We start from the raw sequence: 20,579 nt of genomic DNA, 5'->3' as shown, positions 1-20,579 counted from the left end.
CTTCCAGTTATCAGAAATCCTCTCAAGGATCTGTTCAGATGAGTTTACACAATACGATTCATGCAAGCAGCTTGCATACTCAAGACTTCGCACTTGAACAATGTCCAATTGTCCACATTATAGTCCCTGAACGTTGTGCTTAAACTAGCTAACAGATATTATGAATGAGATTTTTAACTATGAAATCATTTTTTTTCTTTTTTATTAGCCCAGGGCCTATCCTAGCCAAAACTTGGGCCTTATTTTTGAAAATGCGTCTGATGTGTCCAAATGATATCTAAAACATGTTTGAAATTACTTTAGTAATCACTGATCCCTATTTTATTTTTCAATGTTGCGAGCTTAACAAAAAACCTAAAAGTTTCGCCATCTCCATCTGTCTGTAGGTATGTTTAAACGTGTGCAGCCAGGCGTGTCTCACTCCGCGATTTCGTCGCTTTGCTACAGGTAGCTAAAAGTACATCCGTTCGGCCCCAATTTTGGGGAAAGCCGTAAGCCGCGTGTGGCGCTGTCGCCACGTAGCGGCCATATCTGTGCTGATCGTAACAGACGCGTTTTGTTAGAGAGTGAGTCTTCTGTACTTAGTATTAGTACTATTATTTATTCTGTGGTGCAGCTCAGATCAGTGTCCCTTTGTAATTTGGAATATGCATTTAGGTATATTTCCATGTCAATTCCGACCACAAAGTAATAAAATACGTTTTTACGTACGAAAACAAATCTAGGTATACGTAAAACACTATGTATACGTAGTGCCTTTTCCCGAATGCCCATCCTTAAAGGAAAACCTTCACGTAGGTATCATATCAGCAAACGTCATTCGTCGATTTTATTCCTAAATAAGGCCCTTCGAAATATTATACGTAAGATTTATTAGCCACATTCGGCTATCCCCACCGTTAACGTTTTCGTAGCACCTTTATTCGTCCATAAGGGTGATTTAGACGCTATATCCGTTTGAGGCTTGCTACTATAATAAAGTATGCCGAAAAGAATTGGAGTGAACAATTTTAGGGGCAGGTTCTGTATACGTCGAACTAGATCATTTAGTGATTCGTGATTTACAATTCAGGTAATACTGTAGCTTGATCTGAAACAACGCTAAATAATACGACTAGCATGAAATAACTTTTATATTGCCCATTTAATATAGAATAGGTACAAAAATCATTAAAATAAAGCAATGTAAAATCATTTTATAAATAAAAACCAATTGTAGCGAGACAGGCGATGTCAGTTGCACAATTGGATACTGCTCATTGGAATACTATTAAGTTACTTATATTTATTTTGAAACTTAAACTGAAATGGATGTCATATAGTAGGTATAAGCAGCCCTGCCAGTGCCCAGGGCTGGGATCAGGCCAGTGACCCGCCCCGGCCTCGCATGGGTAACACACTATCACTCTGTGTGTGTGTATGTTCGCGATAAACTCAAAAACTGCTGAACGGATTTCCATGCGGTTTTCACGAATCGATAGAGTGATTTTTTTTGACATGAAAACTACAATTTTGCGTTAGCACTCTCTTAATTCATGGTAAGGGTAATTACTTAACTGGGGCCTTAATATGATGTCCTTATTGCGATTCTCTTTAGGACCTAAACTGAACTGGGCTTTCTAACTAAACAGGGTAGGTACAATGCACAATGCAATTTGTCAGTCGACTGAAGAACGGAACTTTGAGTTGCTAATTTTGTCGGAGCCGTGCGTCCGGCTCCTTTGTAGTAAATATAAAGTCCGTCAACGAAAATGTTAAACAAGTTTTAGGTATAATTTGATAGTCACTAAATAACTTATTAAAATTCATCGGCGAGCGTGCATATTATGTTGAAACGTGCCAGTTTCTATGTTATTTTAACCTCTTGGTTTTGGTCTCTAAAATAATCACATTGATTTGCTAATCCTGTATGTAATAATTAAGTAATAAATTTTATTTACTTTCCCATTTTGTTAAACTATTGTTCTTTGTAGAAAAGATGACTCACGCTAGAGGTCCGGGTCTGGGCCGAGATGCCCCATCGTTTTCTATAGGAAACCACTTCTGAGCCTCGGTGTCACATGACGGTTTCTATTGAAAATGAATCATCCTCAATAAGTACCAACTCTTTACTAAAAGTAAAAATATTTGCTGGACAAAATCATTTCATGTTTGGACATTGAACATGTATTGTTTTTAAGTGGGAAATAAATCCCTCGAGATTCTCGAAGATTCGTGCTCTGTTCTTTTTATGATCCCTTTTTCATATTTACTTTAGTCTTGGATTCAACTTGAAATTGCAGCAAAAATATTTGTTCAAAATATATCAAGAAAATACTGTAAGTTATTTTTGTTACAAGGAGAAAGTTTATGTCGTGTTCTGTCCCTGGGGTTAGATAAACGAGGAATTCATAGAATTGTACCGAGAGAAAGTTATTTTAGAATACGAGTATGGACAACATCAAAGAATAGTAATCTACTAATCTGTGGACGATGTTGTTGGTCTCACACTTTATTATCCTTTCTACCGTAAAATGGGCTAATATTTCTGTCTTAACCCTGTGTGTTACTTTTTTGTCCCAAATAAATTGAAAAAAAAAAGACTGTTCTACGCAACTAGTAAGGTAAACGTACTAGTGCTCGACATGCTAATGCCCAATAAATGACGCCCTGCTGTCACCTCTATTGACAATGACTTAAGTTTCAAGATGACATGTACTGGGACCGCGTCGAGCACCAGTACGTTTACCTTATATGGCGATAGTCTGTAAAGGCGTGAAATATTTTTTCAATAGAGTGATTGCTTTATTTATTGGTCACTCGATAGTAATTGGGCACTCCTAATAATACGGTTTCTAGTGGCTTAATTTTTTTAGGCAAGGCCAATAACGATTGAGTGGCCAGTCACCCTACTTGAGAATCAAATAAGAAAAACCGGCCAAGTGCGAGTCGGACTCGCGCACGGAGGGTTCCGCACCATCAACAAAAAATAGAGCAAAAAAAAATCGTGTTTGTTGTACGGGAGCCCCCCTTAAACATTTATTATTTTATTTTATTTTTAGTATATGTTGTTATAGCGGCACAGAGATACATCATTTGTGAAAATTTCAACTGTCTAGCTATCGCGGTTCATGAGATACAGCCTGGTGACGGACGGACGGACGGTCGGACGGACGGACGGACGGACAGCGAAGTCTTAGTAATAGGGTCCCGTTTTTAGGGTTCCGTAGCCAGATGGCAAAAAACGGAACCCTTATAGATTCGTCATGTCTGTCTGTCTGTCCGTCCGTATGTCACAGTCACTTTTCTCCGAAACTATAAGAACTATACTGTTGAAACTTGGTAAGTAGATGTATTCTGTGAACCGCATTAAGATTTTCACACAAAAATAGAAAAAAAAACAATAAATTTTTGGGGTTCCCCATACTTAGAACTGAAACTCAAAATTTTTTTTTTCATCAAACCCATACGTGGGGGGTATGGATAGGTCTTCAAAAATGATATTGAGGTTTCTAATATCATTTTTTTCTAAACTGAGTTTGCGCGAGAGATACTTCCAAAGTGGTAAAATGTGTGTCCCCCCCCCCCTGTAACTTCTAAAATAACAGAATGATAAAACTAAAAAAAATATATGACATGTAATATATGTACATTACCATGTAAACTTCCACCGAAAATTGGTTTGAACGAGATCTAGTAAGCAGTTTTTTTTTAATACGTCATAAATCGCCTAAATACGGAACCCTTCATGGGCGAGTCCGACTCGCACTTGGCCGCTTTTTTACCCTTTGGGTACAGAACCCTAAGAACGGGATATATTAAAGTCCTTTATTGACCAGAAACTTTTATTCTATTGTGCCAAATGGCAAAAAACGGAACCCTTATGGATTCGTCATGTCTGTCTGTCTGTCTGTCCGTCTGTCCGTCTGTCTGTCCGTCCGTATGTCACAGCCACTTTTTTCCGAAACTATAAGAACTATACTGTTGAAACTTGGTCAGTAGATGTATTCTGTGAACCGCATTAAGATTCTCATACAAAAATAAAAAAAAAACAATAAATTTTGGGGGTACCCCATATTTACAACTGAAACTCAAAAAAAAATTTTTTCATCAAACCCATACGTGTGGGGTATCTATGGATAGGTCTTCAAAAATGATATTGAGGTTTCTAATATCATTTTTTTCTAAACTGAATAGTTTGCGCGAGAGACGCTTCCAAAGTGGTAAAATGTGTCCCCCCCCCCCCTGTAACTTCTAAAATAAGAGAATGATAAAACTAAAAAAATATATGATGTACATTACCATGCAAACTTCCACCAAAAATTGGTTTGAACGAAATCTAGTAAGCAGTTTTTTTTTAATACGTCAAAATCCCCTAAATACGGAACCCTTCATGGGCGAGTCCGACTCGCACTTGGCCGCTTTTTCTAAAATGTGCTTGACCCAAATGCACGACTAAAAATAATTGACTCACGTATTTTTAGTCACTCGCGCGACATGTTCGAATTTCATGTTTTGATGTTAGTAGGTGTACCCATGTCTCACGACAGTTTAAATTCGATTAAAAATAATTGATTTATTGGGAGTAGAGATGCAACGGATAGTTATTTGGCCGGATACCGGATACCGGATATCCGGCCTGGACACTAGCCGAATATCCGGTATCCGGCCGCCGGATATTCGGCCGGCGGAACTATACCTATATTTTGTGTTTTGCAGGTGCGCGTCGTGCAGGTTTCGACCTGTTTCGTAGTGAACGTTCGCGCGGACACATTTCTAGAATCGTAACGAGTTTTATCATGTCATTACTTAAATACGTAGTAAGTTCGTTTATAGTTACAAGTGCGCGCGCGTATTTTTGTGTAAACAAATAAGTGTATTGTGTGACATTGGTTACGTATTCATTTCTATCTACTGTGTCGTTAGCATTATGACCGTGACTGTTTTTTAGATTCCATTTTTACCCCAAAATGTGTTAATTTTACTATCCGGTATCCGGCCGGATAGTAGGTCACTAACCGGTATCCGGCCGGATACTAAAATAACGGCCGGATAGGCCGGATACCGGATAGTAACCGGATATCCGGTGCATCTCTAATTGGGAGCCCATGATGTCCTACTGCTGAGCAAATTTAGCGACCGGTCTAGCCTAGTGGGTAGTGATCCTGCCTGTGAAGCCGATGGTCCTGGGTTCGAATCCCGGTAAGGGCATTTCTTTGTGTGATGAATACAAATATTTGTTCCTGAGTCATGGGTGCTTACTCGTATAAGTATGTATATATCGTCACCTAGCACTGCACCCATAATACAAGCTTTGCTTAGTTTGGGGCTTGGTTGATCTGTGTAAGATGTCCCCTAACATTCATTTATTTATTGAAGTGAAAACTTCTTTAGCGGCGCTGGGCACTTTTTGAGGTGGGGGAAAAAATGATAAACTCGAGACAGCGTAACGCTACGGCTTACGTAGGCGGACAACGCGCGAACGCGGCGCGGCGCGGCGAGAGGATGAAACAAACCGTTGATACGTATAGGTATGTCCTACTCGTACGTGAGCGATTTAGACGCGAAGCGGCGCGGCGGCCGCGCGGCGTTCGCGCGTTATTCGCCTACGTAAGACGTAGCGTAAGGCGATCACGTGACCGTAAGGACCGTAAGGACCGTAAGGACCGTAAGGACCGTAAGGAGCGTAAGGTTTAGATGGCCACTCATAATCGGGGAGCGGCGCTCGGGCCCGGCGCCCCGGCGCGCGAGGCTGCTAGGGTGCGCTAGGGCACTTCAATAGGATAGGTTTGGTTAGGTTAGGTTAATTTAGATGGCATTTAAATCAATAAAGAAAAACTCAATGTTATTTGACATTTATGTTGCAGACTCCTTTTCAAGACTCTTTACCTATGTTCAAATAATTTGACGTTGTCATGGCAGTATGTAAATAAACATGTCAATGAAAAAGTGTGATCTTATTTGAGAATGATAATAATATAATTATAATAAATAAATAGAATACCTCCGCTAAACGTATGTATCGTGTTACCGGGCGTCGGTAACATAGTGAGGTGAGTTTTCACTTCTATCGGCACACCCGGAGTGCAACCGTTGTTGCTTGTTATTCATTTATTAAATTTCATAGTTTTCTTTAATTCGTTTAGCGCCCAGCGGAATCCTAAAAGGCGCTTACAAAATTAATTATGGGCAACAATAAATTACTGTGGTGTTTTTATTGGCTTGTATCAAACGAAGTCGTAATTAATTCTATACAAACAGCTGTCTACAAAGTTTTAACAACCAGGGTCATTAGCAAAGTTTTGTGAAATACTTTATTATTTAAAATGTTAGAAATGTTTTTGAGAGTAAAAGCTGGGAAAGGCACGTTTAGCGCGCTAAGCTTTTTTAACCAATAAAAGTGTAGGTAATAGTAGATTGTTAAACTTCTTCTTCTTCTTTCTCTTTGCCTTATTCCCATTATTTGGGGTCGGCTCTCCTCGTTCTCATGCGCCAGGACCGTCTGTCCTGAGTTGTCTTTGGGGTAAGTTGGGCTCGTTCCAAGTCGCGGGTCACTGTAGACCACCACATAGCTTTAGGTCTTCCTCGTCTGCTCGCTTCCCTGTTCGGCAATGCCAGGGCTTGCCGGACTACGTGGTCTTCGGGGCGTCTCATCACGTGGCCATACCAGCGAAGCCTACTTTCCGTGACTTTGTTTGTGATGGGTGCAACTTTGTAACTACCTCTGATGTATTCATTTTTCACTTTATCGAGTCTTGTTACTCCTGCCGCCCACCTCAACATCTTCATCTCTGCCACGTGTTGACTCTGTGAGTGACGTCGGATTCAATGGCACCATCGGCAGTCAGCATCGTTCCGAGATATTTGAATTGGGATACCTTTGGAAGTTGATCTCCTTCAATATAGATCCTGTTGGAGATGGTGGTATCACTACTAAAATTGCATTCTAAATGCTCGGTCTTACTTCTGCTGATGCGAAGTCCATTTCTTTCCAGGGCCTGCCTCCATTGTTCTAGGGTCGTTTGCAGTTGTTGTGCACTTTTGTCAATAAGTACGATGTCATCCGCGTATAAAATACACCATGGCAAGGGAGTTTGGATATCTTTGGTGAGATAGTCCATTACTAAGTTAAACAGTAATGGGCTTAACGCTGAACCTTGATGTACGCCAACATTTACTTCAAACGTCTTGCTCACTCCGGCCAGACTTCTCACGTTCGCGCTACACCTATGGTACATGTCCTGGACTAAAGCAACATATGTTTCTTGTATACCTTGCGCTCTCATTTCTTGCCATACCAGATTTCGTGGTAGATTGTTAAACAAGGGATGAAAAGCATCACCCATTTCTGACGAGGTGTTTAGGTGTTTGAGGGTACTTTCAATTAACATTTAAAGTAAAACAATTTTTATTTGGAATCGGGAGTGAAATATCACATTGAAAATTAGGTATACAACAAATCTTGAACCGAGTTTTATTTTTATAACGTATGACTTTCAGTCCGCTTCAAAGATTAAGAATAAGTCACTTTGAGAGCATGAGAAATTATTATTTCTTGCAGTTACTTGTTTATGTTATAAAAATAAAGTAATATTTTTCGGATGCACCAAACATAAGTCGTGAAATATACACAGAATTTTGCCACGCTACTTATCATAAGGTGCTTACCTTGTGAGAGGTGGTCATCGAACACCAACAGGCTATTAATTCACAATTATATGACCAAAACTATGACAAGTAACGTAATTACTTGAATAATAGGTATACACATTCTTGCAGTTACTTGTTTATGTTATAAAAATACCTTGTCTTTGAAGCTTAGTACTCGTAATGCATGGAAAATTCTCATTAGTACAGTATCACTAGCCAAAATACAAGAAAAATATTTTGTATGTATGAGTTATAGCGAACGGTAATTGTGCTGAGTCAGTATCATTATCATTAATAACGCTAACGAACAACTCAGAGACAGAACGTAAGCAAAAAACCGGAAGCCAAACATCATAGGGAGAAAAAAAAATTGGGAAAGATATAGGCCTATACTGCCTATACGGCTACCATCAGTTTGGCACTGACATAAACGCCGTCGAGAACGTAATTTACTTTCTCGCTCATACTCGCATATTAGTGCAAACGAGATGTATAGAAAGTAAATTACGTTCTCGATAGCGTAAATGTCAGTTTTGACACTGTCAGTGACTCATGGTATGGGCTCTAGAGAAAGATGAATGCACCTTCAGCAGGTGAAAAAAATAAAAATATAGAAAACCGTCATTGATTGTTCCGGCACAGAGAATCAGTATTTTGCACTCTGTCACTTTTGACACTGACATATCTAATCCATATCGTATCTAGACGTAATATTTGACGTATACTTAAAGTTCGAATCGGGCCGACAGATATTTTTCTGTCTCCGTTATAAAACGCGAAAATAAATGCTTTCAGGTATCAAATACCAATCTAAAGCCTACAATAAAACAAAGACAATAAAATTTCGTTCTCGGATACAATGGCTGTTTCGCGGATTTATTTTACTTTTTAGGGGTCCTTAATTTAGAATTATGTTATGGCGGGAACAGGGACCGGAACCGCTTACCCTGAAGAGGGTTTTACCCCGGGTTAATGATAGAGTGGTTTTTAAAAACCCTATCAATTCGGAAAGCACATCATTGACTTACCCAAACGAAAAAATTACCAAATTGAATACAGTTAACTCGGGTAAGCGCTTACCAAAACCAAAAACCCTTTATTAAAGTTTCCCTATGAAGTGGGTTTCAAATGCGATCAAGCTATTTTAATCTCTGTGACCAAGGCTTTCGGCTGATTATTGCAGCAACATACAAGCGCATGGTTGACAATAGGTACAAGTATGGCGGCACGAGCGAGCCTACACACACAAATAAACAGACTTTATGCATTAGCCGTAGCGCTTACGCCTTTGATCAAGATGCTATTATTGCTTGTCCGTGCGCGAAAATATCGTTGTGATTTGCCGGGCGGCGGCGGCGAACAAGTCCGAGCTTGCAGAGGGGCTACCGCGAACCACGTACGACGTGTTGCATCTCTGTCGCACTTGTAATTTCGTACGTAAGTGTGACAGGGAGGCAACACGACGAACGTGGTTCGCGGTAGGCCCTCTGTTTGTGTTTATAGAATTGTTCGGACGGAGCTCGTAATAGTGCGTTGCGGTCGGCGGAATTTTAAATTGCAAAATATTGTGAATACTTACTTCACTTGGTGGTTATATATATATATTCTACGTTAGCTTAGAACATTATGCAGCAAAAGATTGCAGTAGGACGGTTAATCAGTTGTTAATTATTAATATTATACAACGCATGAGACTTGTCTTTCACAACTAGGGTTGCCAACCGTACTATATTATATAGTATTGTACTATATTTTGGCTCTCTGTACTATATACTTTTGGAAAAATATATAGTACGCTATAATACTATATTTCCGATTAAACGTATGTTACACTTATGTTTAGTATTTTATCTAAAAGTACCATATTTTTTTGAAATGTACTATATTTTTGATGCCCTATTCTGGAAAATACTATATTCTACCAAAAAATAGTTGGCAACCCTATTCACAACCTACGAAGTTTCAAGCCCCTAAGGTAGGGTTGCCATACGTCCCGGTTCGCCGGGACATGTCCCGGTTTGAAGCACGGTGTCCCGGCGTCCCGGCCGATAAGGAAATTTTCCCGGTTTAAAAATCATAGTTATTTAGTAGGGGGCTGGACTTGGTAAATAATAATATACCTACATTTCTACGTTTCATATGGCCAAAATTTAAAAAAAATGTTTTTTCTACTCCCGTACTTTTATTTGTCATTTAAAGGGTCGTGCCTTACCTTTAAACCCCTCTCTTATAGTTGTCAAGACAAGTCTTTAGTCTATTCCCCAAAAAAGTATTTGTGCATACACGCAGTATCTTTTTGGCACTTTTACGATACTTCGTGTAATCACCACTTAAAAAATATTGTATGGAATACATTGTTGCCAACCTAATTTTAATTGTCATTTCTGACAGATGAGTGAACCATAGACATGTTTTGGTTAAGCATCATCATCATCATCAGTTTTCATCTTTATAGGGCTGTATCTCCTAAACCGTGCGTCGTAGCGCAAAAATAATCAAATTTTCGTTCCCCTTTGGAACCGGTAAGTAATATTTAAAAAACACAAAAAACTAAAAAAAAATTAAAAAAAAGAAAGAAAAATGTTTATGGGTTGTATCTCCTAAACCGTGCGTCGTAGCGCAAAAATAATAAAATGTTCATTCCTCTGTAAGAAACCCCTAATTAATATAAAAAAAAAAACAAAAAAGAAGTAATAAAAAACAAAAAAAAACTTTATAATGCTGTATCTCCTAAACCGTGCGTCGTAGCGCAAAAATAATCAAATTTTCGTTCCCCTTTGAGTCCCGTAAGTAATATTTAAAAAACACGAAAAACAAAAAAAAATTAAAAAAAAGAAAGAAAAATGTTTATGGGTTGTATCTCCTAAACCGTGCGTCGTAGCGCAAAAATATTAAAATGTTCATTCCTCTGTAAGAAGCCCCTAATTAATATAAAAAAAACACAAAAGAGAAATAAAAAAAAAACAAAAAAAAACTTTATAATGCTGTATCTCCTAAACCGTGCGTCGTAGCGCAAAAAAAATCAAATTTTCGTTCCGCTTTGAAACCTGTAAGTAATATTTAAAAAACACGAAAAACAAAAAAAAAATTTCAACCCCTTTTTCACCACCTCGGGGGATCAAAAACTCAAAATCATATCAAAAACTCTGAAATTAGTTTTATTTTCATAAAATACCTTTTTACGAAATTTCAACTTTGTAGCTTTAAATAAAATTTGAACCCTATAAAATTTTCAACCCCCCTTCGACCCTTTAAGAGACGAATTTTTAAAAACGCTGACATGACTTTTCTCGTATTTTAATAATATGCCATTTTACAAAGATTCAAGTCGCGCACTTAAAAAAATGTCTGACTTCCATACAAATCTATAACCCCTTTTTCATCACCTTAACTTAAAGGATGAATTTTAGAAAAACGCTGAGATAGGTTTTCTTCTTTTTTAAAGAAATAACTTCTTACGAAGTTACAAATTCATAGCTTAAAATAAAATTTGAACCCCAAACAAACTTTCAACCCCGGCCTTTTTAACCCTTTTTAACCGACGAAAAAACGGAGGAGGTTCTCAAGTCGACGCGTATTTTTTTTATGTATGATCATATATTTTTTTTTACAGAGTAGTTTTTATTGGATTTGGTATACCCCGAAGTTGGTCCCATACAAATTTGGAAAAAAAATCCAACCTTAAGGGTAGGAAAATAGGAGATGATTGATTTTTCACTCACCGATTGTAACGTATGACCACGCATAACTTTTTACAGAGTAGTCCGATTTTTTTCATTCACGTGTCGCGCTATTAACAATGCGTTAAAACTAAAAATGGAAAAATAAAAACTTTTTACAAAAAAAATAAAACCGACTTCAAAAAGGATGAAATAAAATATTATCCTTTTTGAAGTATGTATATGCGTTACCAACTGATATGTTTGAAGTCGGTGCCAAGCCAAGTAGTAACAATACCATACCAGTCAAAAATAATCAGCTTTACGGCTATAAATCCCATTTTTGACTGGTATTGTTACTACTTGGCTTGGCACCGACTTCAAACATATCAGTTGGTAACGCATAGACTTCAAAAAGGATAATATTTTATTTCATCCTTTTTGAAGTCGGTTTTATTTTTTTTGTAAAAAGTTTTTAAAGGATGAATTTTTAAAAACGCTGAAATTGCATTTCTTGTTATCTAATAATATGCCTTTATACAAGGATTCAAGCCCCGCAGTCACAAAAATGTTTGATCTCCATACAAACTTTCAACCCCTTTTTCACCACCTTAGGGGATGAATTTTCAAAAACGCTGAAATTACTTTTCCTGTCTTCTAATAATATCCCCAATACAAAGGTTCAAGTCCCGCACTCAAACAAATGTTTGATATCCATACAATTTTTCAACCCCTTTCTCACCACCTTAGGGGATGAATTTTCAAAAACGCTGAAACAAGTTTTCTTGTATTTTAATTTAATACCTTTTTGCGAAGTTTCAAGTTCCTAGCTTAAAATAAAATTCGCACCCCAAGACGAATTTTCATCCCCTTTTTAACCCTTATAAAGGAAGAATTTTTTAAAAACGCTGAAATTACTTTTCTTGTACTCTAATAATATGCCTCTGTACAAAGATTCAAGCCCCGCACTCACAAAAATGTTTGATCTTCATACAAACTTTCAACCCCTTTTTCACCACCTTAGGGGATGAATTTTCAAAAACGCTGAAATTCATTTTTTGCCGTTTTGAAATAATACCCTTTTAGGAAGTTTCAAGTTCCTCGCTTAAAATAAAATTTAAACCCCATACAAACTTTCAAAACCTTTTTAACCCTGTTAGGGGATGAATTTTACAAAACGTTGAAATTACTTTTCCTGTCTTCTAATAATATCCCCAATACAAAGGTTCAAGTCCCGCACTCAAACAAATGTTTGATATCCATACAATTTTTCAACCCCTTTCTCACCACCTTAGGGGATGAATTTTCAAAAACGCTGAAACAAGTTTTCTTGTATTTTAATTTAATACCTTTTTGCGAAGTTTCAAGTTCCTAGCTTAAAATAAAATTCGCACCCCAAGACGAATTTTCATCCCCTTTTTAACCCCCTTAGGGGTTGAATTTCCAAAACCGTTGCAATTACTTTTTTTTGTAATCGGCAATTATGCCTTTCTAAGAAGTTTCAAAGCATTTGTAATGGATTCAAACTTTCAACCCCTTTTTAACCCTGTTAGGGCATGAATTTTACAAAACGCTGAAATTGCTTTTCCTGTCTTTTATTATATCCCCAAATACAAAGATTCAAGTCCCGCGTTCGAAAAAATGTTTGATATCCATACAAACTCTCAACCCCTTTTTCACCACCTTAGGGGATAAATTTTCAAAACCGCTGAAATTAGTTTTCTTGTATTATAATAATATATCTTTTTACGAAGTTTCAAATTCTTAGCTTAAAATAAAACTTGAACCCCATACAAACATTCCTCCCCTTTTTAACCCCCTTAGGGGTTGAATTTCTCAAAATCGCTTCTTATCTCTTGTACACTTTATAAATGTAATCTGGTGTGTAAATTTCAACTTTCTATCTTTTGTAGTTTCGGGTCTTCGTTGATGAATCAGTCAGTCCGTCCGGACACTTGCATTTATACAGGGGAAAAATAAAAGTTTTCATTTTCATACAAATTGTATGGGAAAAGTTTTCCTCAATTTGTGGCTTTTCTAGCCGGAAATTTTTTTTGGTTCCATACAAGCTTTTGATCCTTAATCTGTCAGCTCCCACGGCACATATATGAGCCAGAACGCTTATGGTGACGTCATATCGTGGGATTCGACAGGTGGGAATTGATCGATTGGCATCAAAAAAAAAGTTTGTCAAAAATGACCTTTTCCTCTCACCCTGTATGTTTTTTCCAAAACCTGTAAAAGCCAATCTTCATTAATTTGAAATCGAGGGAAGGTCTTCTTAGACCGTTTTCTCGTAGCAGCACGGGATCTGGTAGCTGCCCTCACTGACCCAAAAAGAAAATCCATCCTGTATATTCCATGACGTCGTGTCACCAAACTCAGGACGCGAGTAACACGAGTAATTAGAGAGGACTCCAGAATGTGATGTGACTGCTCCAATTCACTCCACTTGTTTCGCTTTTGCGGCTGCCGCCCCCCCCCCCCCCCCCCCCCCGCTCTCGCCTACCTATCTCTAGCTATCCTGTTCTGTTCAATGAGAAAGGTAGAATCGCCGCCTACGTAGAAAAGAGACGGGAAAAGGGTTACCCTATGAAGGGGTAAGCGGTAAATATTATAGGCTTAACTACCTTATCTACACCCTATTTGATTTGGTAACCACATCTAATATGATTAATCATATTCAAAATGGTTTCCATAACGATAGGGTAAGTCAAACGATAGGGTAACCATGACCTCTGGGTAAGCATTTAATAGGGTTACTTTATCGATACGATTAATCTTTAAAAGGGGTTTTCCGGTCCCTGGGCGGGAAGTATCTTTTTGTCTTTGTGAAAAAGTATCTTGTGTAACAAAAACACAATAAACTAGGCCATAGTGACTCAGCCATTAAAATTCATGAAATAATTGAGTATTTAAATATTTTAAATATATATTATCAATGTAGGTATTGGGTCATTTTGTATTATACAAAATTGTATATTGGGTAAGTAGATAATAATCGAAGCTGCGGCCGGGGTGTATTTATAGATAAGAAATAATATGTATCATTTATATGTGAGATAAGTGTCAGTCATATAGTATAGACCGTTTTACGAAGTCTAAAATATACCGAGAGCCTAGTCCATAATAATTATGAATTCTAAAGCTCCTACTCAAAATATAGTGTTATCTTACCAAATATAAATACCTAGTTTATATTATACATAGTTATACGTATAAAGCATTCCATATACTTATAAGAAGCTCTAAGTCTTAGAGCCTAAGGACAATAGTAAACTTTATCTTATCTTAGAGTCTAAGATAAGATAAAGTTTACTATTGTCCTGAATACTCGTAACAAGTTCCAACAAGCACGGATACTTAATGAAGCGTCATAAGTTTTGCTGTTTGGCCTGTTTGCTCTAATGTCTTAGTTTGTACGGTCGTCAACTGAGCTGTTACTTTACGTACCTATCAATTTCGAGGATGGATTACTTATATAAAAAATTAAGAACCCTCTGCCAAAAACCGGTTCCTATACAATTGAAGTTAAGGTGGGTTCAGACGGTTCACTCGAATAAATGTCCACTTGCACTTGAGTGAATGTTTCATTTTTCTTTCGTTGTGTTATGTTTTGAAAAGATGTGTCCCGCCGAGTTTGTTGCCGGTCCCATATTGGGATACACTCCTCCAGGGATTGATTTAAATCTTCTCGAGGCAGAGGTGTAGGGTTGGAACCGGTGTAGCTTTATTTGACGTTCATAAGCGCATTGTAATATGCCTACTTGAGTAAACTACATATTTTTTATCTTTTCATTGCATGTTCACACGGTTGCTGGTATGACTATTCACTTTTTATTTTCTTTCACTATAGCGTCGAATAAAGTTGTGCGTATTTGGAATAAGTTTAGTGTAGCACTTTTGATTATTTAATAATGATGCTAACAAGCAAAAAGCGGCCAAGTGCGAATCGGACTCGCCCATGGTTCCGTATTTAGGGGATTTATGACGTATTAAAAAAAAACTACTTACTAAATCTTGTTCAAACCAATTTCCGGTGGAAGTTTGCATGGTAATGTACATCATATACTTTTTTTAGTTTTATCATTCTCTTATTTTAGAAGTTACGGAGGGGGGGGGGGACACACATTTTACCATTTTGGAAGCGTCTCTCGCCCAAACTATTCAGTTTAGAAAAAAAAAATATCAGAAACCTCAATATCATTTTTGAAGACCTATCCATAGATACCCCACACGTATGGGTTTCAACAAAAAAAAATTTTTGAGTTTCAGTTGTAAGTACGCATGGGGAACCCCCAAAATTTATTGTTTTTTTTTTCTATTTTTGTATGAAAAATCTTAATGCGGTTCACAGAATACATCTACTTACCAAGTTTCAACAGTATAGTTCTTATAGTTTCGGAAAAAAGTGGCTGTGACATACGGGCGGACAGACAGACAGACAAACATGACGAATCCATAAGGGTTCCGTTTTTTTGCCATTTGGCTACGGAACCATAAAAAATCAAAGAAGGTGTCGACGGTAGTGGGTGCAACACTGTACCTATTTCACAAATTAATTCATTTTTCACTTTTGGTTCATTTTGTGTTCAGACGTGTCACTCTGAGTGAAAGAGGAATAACGAAACACGAAAATGAATACAAAATGAACCGTGTGATTTCACGTTTACGCTCTTATAGGCTGAAATACAAAAACGATAGGTAAGTAACAAATTGAAGTTACAATGCCGCAGCTACAGTTCTTACAAAAAGGGATCCTCTGTGCCCCACTCTCCCCTACGTACCTACTCAATTTTTCTGTTGTAAGTAAGTAAAATTCATCTTTCTTTGGGCATTGTAGTGGCATACTTTCATTTCAGTAAGGACTCTATTCTCAGAAAAATAATACAATTCATATGCAGCGTATTTATTTTTCTTATTTTTTCAACAAAGAATGGTGTGAAAGTAAAATTTAGAACATTTTGAACTTAGTTACTTTCCTTATTCCATTCTGACTTATTCATAGTTATTTATGATACAAGTGCGAAAAATAGAAAATTCGCAACGAGTGGCGAAGGGAGTCTTTTAAATCGACGAGTTAGAGTACCTAACTCAAATCAATGTCAGAGTGTTGGATATTATTGGTATCAATTAGGGTCAATTTCACCAAACGAGCATTTTTGTCTAATTCCCATGGAATTTTGAAATACCAACATTACACAAAAAAAATTATGCTGATAATTTGATAAAAAATATAATAAACATTAATTTTCTTATGGGGTAAAAAAATTCATAAAACTATAAAAGTTATTTCAATTTAAAATTTTGGTCAGGGCACGGGAATTAGTGTGTCCATGGGAATTAGATTTTACTAGCACGGAAATTAGAACATGGCACAGGAATTGTTTTCTTAGCTTATTTTGGTAGTTAAAACTATTATTTATGTATATTTTAATCTACAATAATATACTTCAACCATACTGAAGCGGCATCGAACATAATATCTTCTTTAATTTTAGTTTCGGACGACAAATCTACGAAAGTATGATACACTAAAAACTACGTATTTGACTAATCGTTTCCTTGATTTTAATGGCAACTAATCTCTCTTTCTTAGTAAAATATACATATTTCAAAACAATACTTTGAGTAGTAGCGTAAACATGTCCGCCTTACATACAAAACTATTCATTAAAAAGTGTCATTATGTATCTGCATGTAGATAGGTACAAGGTGTATGATCTGGTATATGGCCGTATAGGAAATGATACTAAGATATAAATAGGGGCACAGAGAGAAGAAGTTATTGTGTAAGTTAATCTGAAGAAATCGAATATGCTGCCTTCATAAATTCATAACACAAAAAATTGTTTAACCACATATGAGATAAGGTGGGGTAAGACTATCACCGGGGTAAGACTATCACAGACAGACAGACATGACGAATCCATAAGGGTTCCGTTTTTTGCCATTTGGCTACGGAACCCTAATAAGGTATCTAATAGTATTACGGTTTAATTTATAACAACTAATCTATTAAACGAGCAATTCTTGTATATATTTCGGGGATCTCGGAAACGGCTCTAACGATTTCGATGAAATTTGATCATATATGAGGGTTTTCTGGAGTGAAAAATCGATCTAGGTAGGTGTTATCTCTGGAAAAACGCGCATTTTTGAGTTTTTAGGTAGGTAGGTATATGTTTTCCAAGCAAAGCTCGGTCTCCCAGATATTTAAACTTTATACGGCATACGCTGTCAGCTGTCAAATTTACAAAAACAAAACATTGCAAATGTGATTCATTTTGTTTCATGTAACCTTAGGTACAGGTATTATAATATGTAATAATTCCAGAAATAGTTTTGTTTATATAATATTTTAATGTTATAATATGATCAATGAATAAGGTAAGGTGGGGTAAGACTAACAGTACAAGGATTCCATACAAGTGATAGTCTTACCCCGGTGTCGTCTTACCCCACCTTACCTTACGTATTAAAATTGCCCGGGTTATTCGGGTCCATCCTGTATGTACTATAGTACTTATACTAAAAAACTATTCACAGATTTTTGTGCATTCTTTAAGATTTCCTTAAATGTAAAATAGACAGATATACGTGGTATTATTATTACATATAATATATATTCAATGCCAATATATATATGTAATAATAATATGACGTAAACATTGCCAATTAACTTACAGTGCCGGAATAAAAGATTTGTTGACAATATATGTAATACTTTCTAATTCCCGTGCCACTTAATCAGCTGTTTTAGGTAAATTTGCTATGGGAATTAGGGCACGGAAATTAGAATTCGTAATAAAAAAATTCGCCAAAAATTTAAATCGTGTTTGACCAAACTGTTATGTTATCGCTTACATAAAGATACATAAAGGGCTCCTAAATATGACAATTGTCATTGAAAAGCTATGTGGAAAATAAAATTTATAAGGGGCATCGAAATTAGAAAAATATTGTCGCCCACCCGGATTCCGAAATACTTACGCGATTTGCTCGAACACGCCGCGGCTTGACTTACATCCGCTTGCTTTGAGAGACAGCCGAATACTGCCAGTACAGGTGAGGCGGGACACGAGGCGGTTCAAATACAAACGTCGGCTGTCAGAGCCCTTTGAGTTTTGCCGACGAAATTTTACTCGCGCGCTCGGACAAAATTTAAACATCGATCACAAGTTATTTACCACAATGAAGTTAATAGTATATGTGCTCAGTGATAGTAAATATCATCTAGTTTAAGTATTTGACACTAAATTAGTGATACTAATGTAGAATTTTTCGTAGGATTTTTCATTATGCTCAAAAGTAGATTCCGGACAGGGCACGGGAGTAGTAATTTGAGCCTTTAGGTATTTTTATGTGTACTCTAAAAACCAACTAATCAGTGAATTCATATGGAACTCGCTGTGAAAGTGTGACTTCTTTATGTAAAAAAAAAATGGTAAGTATTATTTGATGCTAACCCGCGATTTTCATCACGGACAGAAAAAAAATCGTGTTCAGAAATTGACCCATTAGAATAAATAAATGAAACATTGCAAGTAAATAAGGAAAGAAACGGCCATTTTAATTAACAACGATTTTTCGAGGTGTCCATATAATCAAGTACATTTTGCTTCATATCGATATCGATACCACTTGAGTCGATATTTAATATAATCACTAGAACATACGGCAAATTACTTATGGTTTCATTTGTTTTGTTTTTTCCTGTAGCGTTAATAATTTTGGATTCTACTTTTTAAAATGTACGAGTATCTCATCCGGGCCCTTTACTGGCTCGGCCATGACATTGAGCGACTTGCGACGGCGGCAGCGACAACCATAGGTGGGAACAAAAGGGCCGATCGCTGTGTCTCGCTCCAACCTATGGTTATCGCTGCCGCCGTCGCAAGTCGCTCAATGTCATGGCCGAGCCGTAACGGACTATTATTTAGCTTAGCAGATTGTAACAAGTGTCAAAAGTGACGTTTTTGTTTGAAGAAACGTCACTTTTGACACTTCTTTGACACTGACATATCCGATCCAAATCGTTTCAATATACTGTGCTATTTGACGTATCTTATTGTACGAATATGGCTGTACTTAAGTGTGTTGTATGGCTGCATTACTTTCGTTAGCAATATTAATAAAAGAGAACATGAATATTTAAACAAATTTCGACATGTGTGTAGCTAGAATTGGAAGAGTGGGAATAGAGACCATGATGGAAATGTTATTAGTACAAACCACAGACTACACACACACAGACACCGCATATATGAAGCGATTACGTAAAACACGAGGGCACACATCTTACTATTTATTATATTTGTTTGCCTTTCCCTTCACGGAACAATGGTGTTCCGGACATTTGGGAGCCGTGCGCGGAGCTGAAGCCAACAAGTAAAGCCCTTTTGACACTGGCAGATCATTTCCATAACAAAACCAGATCAAATTCATAACCTGTTATTACAACTAGAACACGTTTCCTGCGCCATGCCAGGCGTGGCTCACTCCGCGATTTCGTCGCTTTGCTACAGGTAGCTAAAAGTACATCCGTTCCACACCAAATTTTGGTGGCTGGCCATAAGCCGCGCGTGGCGCTGTCGCCACCTAGCAGCCATATCTGTGCTGATCGTAACAGGCGCGTTTTGTTAGAGAGTGAGTCTTCTGTACCTAGTACTATTATTTATTCTGTGTCCATGCTCCATCTGGTACACCGACTAAACTGATGTAAACTGACTTAATTTCAGTTTTTCAGCAACTTCACGCTTAAGACCTTACTTAATTCAGCAAGACGATGACTTGGCTGGCTTCAGTTTCTGTGGTGTCCGTCTTATCCAGGTGATTGCAATGAATAAATGCGGGAGTTGTGCACAGGTCAACATCTGATAAGAATTACCCGTTAAACCGGTTTTTATGGCCCTCAAAGGGCTATAGCTCAACTCGTGCTTAATCAGAGCAGGTAAAATCTAATTTTATACAAAAATAACAATAACTTGAAAACCCGATTTTGCGGCTTATTAATGTTTTTGATAGCATAATAAATAAACAATAATACTGCTATCTCATTTTTACTGAAATATAGACCGTTTTCGAAAAACACGACAAAAACTACAAACTGTGACTTGGGGCGATTTTATTGCCCGTTAAGGCCTGAGTGGACGCTCGAGTTGGGCGTGCAGCGGGGCGGGGCGTGCGGCGTGCATGTTAAACAAATGCAAACGTATAGTAGCGGCCTTAGTGCACGCTGCTCAAATCCCTTGGGAGCTCGACGCCACGCTGCACGCCCCGCCAAACGCT

General features: G+C 37.4%; 1 protein-coding gene across 1 annotated transcript; it reads right to left on the bottom strand.

Moving 5' to 3' along the window:
* Positions 1 to 6,438: 6,438 nt before the first annotated feature.
* LOC134654318 (uncharacterized) lies at positions 6,439 to 6,768 on the bottom strand. The gene has a single exon (XM_063509783.1). The coding sequence runs from the start codon at positions 6,766 to 6,768 to the stop codon at positions 6,439 to 6,441; it is 330 nt and encodes a 109-aa protein (XP_063365853.1).
* Positions 6,769 to 20,579: the final 13,811 nt, after the last annotated feature.

Source organism: Cydia amplana, chromosome 14 (genome assembly GCF_948474715.1).
Source record: "Cydia amplana chromosome 14, ilCydAmpl1.1, whole genome shotgun sequence".
In the NCBI taxonomy this organism is placed as follows: domain Eukaryota; kingdom Metazoa; phylum Arthropoda; class Insecta; order Lepidoptera; family Tortricidae; genus Cydia; species Cydia amplana.
Note: the sequence above shows the minus strand (reverse complement) of the source record. Positions and strands in the feature narration are given on the sequence as shown.

Bases quoted from the DNA above. Each gene is read 5' to 3' on its own strand.
- LOC134654318 (XM_063509783.1), bottom strand. From the start codon at position 6,768: ATGAAGATGTTGAGGTGGGCGGCAGGAGTAACAAGACTCGATAAAGTG.